The sequence below is a fragment of the Otolemur garnettii genome, unplaced genomic scaffold, assembly GCF_000181295.1.
Source record: "Otolemur garnettii isolate 467f Iridium unplaced genomic scaffold, OtoGar3 scaffold00059, whole genome shotgun sequence".
Lineage (NCBI taxonomy): Eukaryota > Metazoa > Chordata > Mammalia > Primates > Galagidae > Otolemur > Otolemur garnettii.
The window spans coordinates 6848228-6857723 of NW_003852454.1; the positions used below are offsets into that span (position 1 = coordinate 6848228).

At 44.0% G+C, this 9496-nt stretch overlaps 1 protein-coding gene across 1 annotated transcript in view; it reads right to left on the reverse strand.

Annotated features, from left to right (window-relative positions):
- Window positions 1-9496, reverse strand: part of CLASP1 (cytoplasmic linker associated protein 1) — a 303536-nt gene that overhangs the window by 8010 nt on the left and 286030 nt on the right. Inside the window, exons 36-37 of the mRNA XM_023514808.1 lie at window positions 8514-8720; window positions 7159-7275 (exon numbers count right to left, since the gene is read on the reverse strand). Of these exons, the coding sequence (XP_023370576.1) occupies window positions 7159-7275; window positions 8514-8720 (324 nt within the window). The remainder of the gene's footprint in view (window positions 1-7158; window positions 7276-8513; window positions 8721-9496) is intronic.

Here is a 9496-nt window from a genome sequence, read left to right on the forward strand (position 1 = left end):
TGAGCTATAGGCGCCGAGCCATATTATTATTATTTTTGAGACAGAGTCTTACTATGTTGCCCTCAGTAGAGTGCTATTGCGTCACAGCTTATAGCAACCTCAAATTCTTGGGCTTAAGAGATTCTCTTGCCTCAGCCTCCCAAGTAGATAGGACTACAGGTGCCTGCCACAACACCTGGCTATTTTGTTGTTGTTGTAGTTCTAGTTGTCACTATAGTTTTAGCAGGCCCTGGTGGGGTTCGAACCCGCCAGCCCCGGTTTATGTGGCTGGCACTGTAACCACTGAGCTACGTGTGCCAAGTTGACATTATGTATTAGTAAAAGGTTCAGTACAGCAAGAAGATGTAACAATTATAAATTTTTATTCATCTAATGACAGAACATCTAAATATATGAGACAAAAACTGATAGAAAAGAAAGAAGCAACAGACAGTTTTATACTAATAGTTGAAGACTTTAACAATCCACTCTCAATAATGGGTAGAGCAACCAGAAAGACAATAAGCAAGGAACAGAGGACTTAATACAATAAACCAACCAGATCTAACAGAAATATAGAGAACATTCTATCCAACATTCTTCTTTCTATACATTCTTCTCAAGGGACACACAGAATACTTTCCAGGATAGACCATATGTTAGTACACAATTTAAGTCTCAATAGCCTTAGAAAGATATACAAAGTATCTTCTATGACCATCAGGGGATGAAGAAACCAGTAATAGCAAGAAAACTTAAAAATTCATAAATTTATAGAAATTAAACAACACACTCTTTTTTAATTTTTTTGAGACAGAGTCTCAAGCTGTTGCCCTGGGTACAGTGCTGTGGTGCCACAGCTCACAGCAACCTCAAACTCTTGGGCTTAAGCGGTTCTCTTGCCTCAGCCTCCCAAGTAGCTGGGACTACAGGTGCTTGCCACAGTGCCTGGCTATTTTTTGGCTGTAGTTGTAATTGTTGATTGGCAGGCTCAGGCTGGATTCGAATCCACAGGTCCAGTATACATGGCTGGCACCCTAGCCACTGAACTGCTGGTGCCCTAGCTGCTGAGCTACGGGCACCGAGCCTAAACAACACACCCTTAAACAACCAACAAGTCAAAGAAGAAATCACAAGGTAAATCAGAAAACATCTTAAGACAAATGAAAATGAAAATCCAACATTCCAAAATTTTTTAGATGCAGTGTTTAGAGGGAAATATATAATTTTATTTATTTATTTATTTTTGTAGAGACAGAGTCTCATTCTATTGTCCTCTGTAGAGTGCCGTGGCGTCACACAGCTCACAGCAACCTCCAACTCCTGGGCTTAGGTGATTCTCTTGTCTCAGCCTCACAAGTAGCTGAGAGTACAGGTGCCCGCCACAATACCCAGCTATTTTTTTGTTGCGGTTTGGCCAGAGCTGGGCTTGAACCTGCCACCCTACCCACTGAGCTATAGGCGACACCCAATATCATTTTATTTTTATTATAATTTTTTGAGACAGAGTCTCACAACGTTGCCCTTGGTAGAATACCATGGCGTCACAACTCACAGCAACCTCAAAAACTCTTGGGCTTAAGAGATTCTCTTGCCTCAGCCTCCCAAGTAGCTGGGACTACAGGTGCCCACCACAACAACTGGTTTTTTTGACACTGTTGTTTAGCTGGCCCAGGCCAGGTTCAAACCCACCAGTCTCAGTGTATGTGGCTAGTACCATAACCACTGTGCTACAGGTACAAGCCAAATATCATTTTAAATACATTTAAAAAGATTTCTAATCAACAATCTAACTTTATATCTTAAGTAACTAGAAAACGAAAACCCAGAAAGTCAAAGTTAAAAGATAAACAAACTAGAAAATAGAAAAATAGAAAAAATTAACAAAACCAAAAGTTGGTTCTTGAAAACAGATCAACAAAATTGACAAACCTTTAGCTGGGTGGACTAAGAAAGAGAAAGGCTCAAATTACTAAAATGAAAAATGAATGTGGGGACATTACTACTGATTCTACAGAACTCAAAAGGATTATCAGAGAGTACTATGAACAATTTTATACCAACAAACTGAAAACTCTAGATGAAATGGACACATTTCCAGAATTATAAAACCTATTAACACTGAAATCATGAAGAGAAAGAAAACATGAACAGACCTCTAACTAGTAAGGAGGTTTGATCAGTAATGAAAAGGCTGGGCATGGTGGCCCACACCTGTAAGTCCAACACTTTGGGAGGCCAAGACAGAGGATTGTTTAAGACTAGGAGTTCAAGACCAGCCTAGACAATATACTGAGACCCCATTTATTTAAAAAAAAAAAAAAAATAGGTGTGGTGGTGTCTATAGCCCTAACTACAACCTCAGGAGGCTGAGGTAGGAAGATTACTTAAGCCCAGAAATTCAAGGTTACCGTGAGCTACAGGTGTAGCAATGCCTTGTATCTTTAAAAAACAAACACACAAACATCTCCTGACAAAAACAATCTGGACTAGATGGCTTCACTGGTGAATTCTATCCAACATTTAGAGAAGAATTAATACCAATTCTTCTCAAACTTTTCCAAAAATTATTGAAGAGGACGAGGAGGGACAACTCATTCCATGAAGCCAGCTATACCCTGATACCAAAGCTGACAGATACTACAAGAAAATTAGACCCATATCCTTTATGAACATTGATGGAAAAATCCTCAGAGGACTAGCAAATTGAATTCAGCAACAAATTAAAAGGATTTTACCACATGACTAAGATTTATTCCTGGAAGGCAAATATGGTACAATATACCTCACATGTAAACAGAATAAAGGGGGAAAAATACATTATCTCAATTGATGCAGAAAAAGCACTTGACAACACTGAACATCCTTTCATAATAAAAACACTCTACAAACTTGGAATAGAAAAAGAAACTACTTCAACATAGTGAAGATCACAGATAGAAAGCCCACAGCAAGCATCATACTTTCAATCTTTCACCATTAAGACCAGGAACAAAGTAGGGAATCCTGCGTTCACCATTTCTAATTAATAAAGCATGGAAAGTTCTAACCAGAGCAATTAGGCAAGAAGAAGAATTAAAAGGCATCCACACTACAAAGGAAGATGTACAATTATCTTTGTAGATATTCTGTGTAGAAAACCCTAAAGACTGTTTCCCCTAAAACTCATTAGACCTAATAAATTCACCAAAGCAGTGGCATACAAAATTAACAAGCAAACTTAAATTGTATCAACAAACACACTGAAAAGGTAATTACTAAAGATTAAGAAAACAAGTCCATGTACAATAGTATCAAAAGGAATAAAATATTTAGGAATTGACTAAGGTGGTCGAAGACTTATACAATGAAAATCATAAAACACTGCTGAAATAAATAAAAGAAGACATACAGAGATGGAAAGACATCCCATGTTTATGAGCTGAAGACTTAACATTGTTAAGATATAAATGCCACCCAAGCGATCCACAGATGCAATGCAATCCACAACAGAATCCTCATGACAAAAGTTGCAGGAATAGAAAAATTACTCCAAAAGATTACACAGAATCTCAAGAGATGCTGAACAAAGAATTCTGAACAAAGCTGGAGGACTCACACTTTTGATGTCAGAACTCACTGCAAAGTTACAGTAATCGAAACAGTGAGGCACTGGCATAAAGACAGAGCCTGGAAAGAAACCCTACACAACACATGGTCAAATGATTTTTGACAAATGTGTCAAGACCATTCAATGGGGAAAGAATAATCTTTTCAACAAATGAGAAATACCCATTAGGATGGCAATTAGAAAAATAAATGAAGGCCTGGCATGGTGGCTCATGCCTATAATCCTACCTCTCTGGGATGCTAAGATGGGTGGAATGCTGGAGCTCCCAAGTTTGAGACCAGCCTGAGCAAGAACAAGACCCTGCTTCTACTCAAAATAAGCAAACTGAGGCAAAAAGATTGCTTGAGCCCAAGAGTTGGAGGTTGCTATGACCTATGATGCCACGGCACTCTGCCCAGCATGACAGCTTGAGACTCTGTCTCAAAAAAAAAAAAAAAAAAAAAGAAAAAAAATCAAACAACATGTGTTAACAAGGATGCAGAGAAACTGGACCCTTGAGCACTGTTGGTAGGGATATAAAGTGGTGCAGTCGCTGGGGAAGACAGTATGGAGGTTCCTCAAAACATTAAAAACAGAATTACCATACAATCTAGTAATCGCACTTCTGGGTATACATCCCAAAGAACTGAAAGAATGCAATCCTTGACAGAATCCTCGTGACAAATGTTGCAGAGAAAGAAAAATTACTCCTAAAGACCACAGAATCTCAAGAGATGCTGAATAGCCAAACAATTCTGAACAAAGCTGGAGGCCTTACACCTTAGATGTCAGAACTCACTGCAAAGTCACAGGAGCTCTAACAGACACTTTTGTACCAATGTTTACAGCTGCATCATTCACTTGGGAAGCAACCCAAATGTCCATCAAGAAATGAACAGATAAACAAAATGTGTCATATACACAATGGAATATTACTCAGCCTTCAAAACAATGCGCTGCTGACATGAGGATGTTATGCTAAATGAAACAAGCCAGTCATAAAGGACAAATACAGGGAGATTCCACTTATGTGAGATATCTAGGGTAGTCAAACTCCTAGAGAGACAAAATAGAATGGCTGCTGCTTGGGGCTAGGGCAGGAAGGAACAGGGAATTGTTTAATGGGTGCAGAGTTTCAGTTTTGCAAAATGAATAGAGTTCTGGAGCTGGACGATAGTGATGGCTACACAATATAAATGTATTCAATACCAATGAACTGTAAACATAAAATGGTTAAGACGGTAAATTTTGTAATGTGTATTATAGCACAATAAAAAGATTGAAGAGGGAATAAAAAGGAAAGGCCTTGTTCAAGGCCACACTAAAGGCTAGCAAAAGGGGACAGAGACCAGAAGACAGGGTGACCCAAAGCTGGTGTTGCTGCCACAGCAATGGGACATCTCTGTCCTTGTATCAGGCCTTTCTCTACAGACCCTGGTATCATTCATTAACCTCATTTAAGCCACAGGAGAGACTATTCCCACAGGCTTGGTAACACGGGGAAACGTGGAGCTGTGGTTTGGAATTCTGTTTCTAGTCTAAGAAACTGAGATGGTCATACCACCACGCTGTGTCCGCTGTCCGTTTTCTTTGGGAAGTTGGGGGTTTATGTGTTTGTGTTAGGAGATGAGTACACAGCATTCAAAGCTCATATTAATACACTAGAGATAGCATAACTCATGGCTGAGGTTTTTTTGTCTTGGCAAAGCAAACTGAGGTGGCTCTGAGGTAAGGCTCTTCTCTCTAGAGCCTCTGGAAAAAGAGCTGGGGTGAAGGGGTACCAGAGTCATCTAAAGACAATCTCCCTCAGCCTCCGAGCTGTCTAAAGCTGTAAATGGGGAGAAGAAAGCCCTGACTCCTTGTCAGAAACTTGGCTCTTGACCCAGGGCACTACCAAGAGGGGCAGCAACATGTCAACTGCCAAATGGAGACGAGAACATATCTGTATTTTCTCAGTCTCTTATCACAGGGGTCAAATGAGACGACAGAGCAGCTCTCACACTCAGGAAAGTAAAGCATGCCAGATAAAACCAAGGTCTGACTCGTGTTATTTTTGGATGAATTCTCCACTTGATAAATATAATTCCTTTTGTGAATAGAATCTCCTAGGTGCTCAATGGTTGCCAGGAACCACCTACATACCCCTGACAGACATGGGAAGGGGCAAGGGTCTGGGCCCCACAAACAGCTGGGTGGCTCTTGCCCAGTGTTTTTCAGGTGAAGGGCAGGGACAGGGCCTGAGAGGGGAAGAGATGTGGGAGGACAGACTCAGGGACACCCAGGTCATTTATCACACCTGTGCCTCATTCGCCTCTTTAACCTATCTGCCTATTCCTGTCTACAAAAAGAGGAAAATGTCTCTTTTGGCCTAGTGGTTCTCAACTGGTAGCAATCTTACCATCCAGGGACATCTGGGCCCCGTGTGGAGGTTTCAGTGACTGTCCCACAGGTGGGGTGCCACCGGGATCTGGACAGTGTTGGTCAGGGATGCTGTTCACCCTCCTACAATGCCCGAGGCAGCCTCTAACGAGGCGGCACAAGGGCTCAGCTTGCCGAAGCTGAGAAGGCCTGCTCTGGACAAAGGACCCATGTTGCCTTTGCCAGAACTTGGGGGAAGCTCTGGCTGTAATCTCCACCCGCTGTGTCAAAGCAGCAGCTTGATTTGGAAACACACGGGGCTTGCTTGCCAATTCCTTCTTTCAAAAGGAGCAGGGTCAGGCGCTTCCGGCTCCATGACTGCCACTCTTGATTGGACAGAGTGGTTTGTACCCACATCCCTGCCAAGGAATTTTTAAACTCTACATAGATGCTCCTTCTCCAAAGGCAGCCCCGGGCCCAGCCCACCTCCTCTCTGGGAGTCAAGCGGCCCCACCATCGTGCTTCTCCTGCCAGAGCACAGGGCCTATCCTTGCTCTCACCTGGTCTGGAACGTTAGATTGGAGTTGTTATTTTAAAAAATTTTAAACCAGTAAGCACTCTAGCCACTCTTGTGGGCAGTGAGCCAGCAGACCATCCCCTGATTCTAGAACACTTGTAAAGGAATATGAGAGGCAGCAGAGTGAGAAGCCTGGCTCCTGGAGCCAGGTCTCTGTGTGCCCTTGGGCAGGTGAAGGGGGATGACTATCCTTAGCCCACAGGGGTGTTGTTGTAAACATGAGGAAACACATGCAGAGTGCACAGAACTGCACCTGGGACGTGGCAGGCACCAGGTGAAAGCCAGTTGTTACCACTGCCCACGCGCACAAGGGAGTCAGCTCCGATTAGCAATGTGATAAGCAAGCAGGGAAGTTTCTTTAGTGTTTCCATGAGAAAGCAGCTGGTTTCTAAACAAAGTTGTGTTTGGGGAATAAAGGAGAAGTCCAACATCATCATTTCAAAACTTGGAGATAGGATAGACTACACTTAAGATAATGACTATACTATAGAATTGGGAATTTTTATCTTTAGAAAAATGCTTTTGGAGAATTAAGACCCAACTAAACAATGTACAATGAGCCAAACCTGTCTGGCATCCAGAGCTGCAGCCAAGCAGATTGTGACGAGCTGGCAGGCCCAGGTGTGTGCACCAGCCCAGGTAACACTATACATACCTTGCTCCCTGTGAGCTGAGCGAGGTGAGGTTTCAGATCTTCTCCGATTACGGAATAAATTGCCACTAAGCAAAACACACTGGCCTTACGCACACTACTCTCGGTGTTGTCATAACCCTAGACAGCCAGAAAGGGAACACAAAAAGGAAATCAGATCAAAGATTTGTTTTGCCGTCACTATTTCACCAACATTTCCACAAATGCCCTCATAGTTCAACCTTGGACTTGTCAGTAACAACTAGGACATACCTCATCCCTGCAACTGAACCCAGGGAGCTTTCACTCCAAAAAGGTCAAAACTTAGTGTCAGCAGTGAGCTGGGTCCTAGGGTGTGGAAGCAGAAGGTTGGCGAGTCCTAGCCAGGTCTGCCTTGACAGGGTGCTGTTCTATACCCAGCTGCCATCCAAAACGCGTTCAGACAGACAGCAATAAGGAAAGGAAACTAAGGGGGAAGAATGACTTGCTTTGCTCACATTTTCACAAAGGTAAAGCAAATTTCATGTAAAAATGCCTTCACAAAAATGAGAACATCAATCACTTTTGTGGGTAAAAGCTCTCTACTCTCCAGTGATTGCTAGGGAACATCTGGTCCCACAGCCAGACACATCTGTGGCCCCGAAAACTGGACCTTGATCTACCTATCAGCCTCATCCCTGGCCTCACACTCAAATGGGGCTGCCTGCTGTGCTCCACACAGCCTTGAGACTTCTCAGCCTTTGTGCCTTTCCCTCTGCCTGGAATAATCTAGTCCCCGACAAGTTAAGTGTTTAAATCCCCAAGCGGAGCACTGAGCAAACACCAGCATTTATTAACTGTGAGGCTGACTCTTCTCTACCTTTCCCTAGGGAAACCCCAACTCTAACCACCTCTGCCAGGAGCCTTGCGGTGGGCTGTCACACCCTTGAGATAGTGCCCCACAGTGAGTGCAGCTTTCACCTGCCAGAGTCTGTTTCAGTCATTGCCCACCCCCCCCACCTCCCCCACCCCCCCTTTAGGAGAGCTTCAATAAGTATTTGTTGGCTACAGGAGATCAAGGATCATTGTTTGCCTTATACTCCATAGGCTACCTTGCCTGGGGCTGGGTCCACAGGAGCTGTGCAATACAGGTTTGTTGAAAAAACAAAGAAAAATGATCAAAATATGTTTACAGTAAACAGAAAGTTCATTCTGTGAGCCACCAGGAAAGGCTGTGATGCCACACAGACTCCTAGGTCCTCACCTGGGGGTGACTGGCTTTTCCTAACCGCCCTCCCAGTGAAGCATGAAAACCCCAGGGCTTTAAGCCGAGCAGCCACTGCTGCCTGCCTCACCTTCCGCAGACCAGCAGCTGGCCCCACCACGGGGAGGGTTCTTACCTGCAGCAAGCCTGGGATGATGTCAGCAAGGAGCTGCAGCAAGGACTCCTTGGCGATCCTCTCAACAACTTTGGTCTGCATCTTGATGGCGGCGAGGTTGATGGGGTAGTCGGCTGTCTGGATGATGGGGCACAGCACCTTGATGCACTGCTCCGGGTGGATAGAACTGGCCAGGGTGGACGCAGCCTCCTCAGCGGCTCTTACTACCTGAAACACCCGGTTCCCCAACTGTGAGCTTTGCATGCCACCCAAGGAGAAAGATCAAACCTCACTTCTGTCTGATTTCAGAGGTTAAAGGACAATGATCTCACGGAATGCTCCATGGCAGCCATTACTTCCTCTGGCTTAGAGTGTTAAACAAAGTACAAGCGGAGTGGTTTGGAGGATAATTTTAAAGTGGAGTGTGGTGGCTCGGCACCTGTAGCACAGAGGTTACAGCATCAGCCACATACACCGAAGTTGGCCAGTTAGAGCCCGGCCAACAACGTCTAACCAACAATGACAACAGCAACAAAAAATAGTCAGGCTTTGTGTTGGGCACCTGTAGTCCCAGCTACTTGGGAGGCTGAGGTGAGAGAATCACTTAAGCCCAAGAGTTTGAGGTTGCTGTGAGCTGTGATGCCACAGCACTCTACTGAGGGCAACAAGGGCAACGTAGTGAGACTGTGTCTCAAAAAAAAAAAAAAAAAGAATAGGTTGGCGCCTGTGGCTCAAAGGAATAGGGCGCCAGCACCATCATATACTGGAGGTGGCGGGTTCAAATCCTGCCCTGGCCCAAAACTGCAAAAATAAATAAGTAAAATAAAATAAAGTGGAATGTGGGACATGGAAAGGCAAAAATGAGGGATTCTGGCAAAAACCTTGTAAGAGTGGTTTTCCCAGAGCAGCAGCCCCTGGGAACTTGTTAGAAATGCAGCTTCTGGCTCGGCGCCTGTGGCTCAAGCCGCTAAGGCGCCAGCCACATACACCTAAGGTGGCGGGTT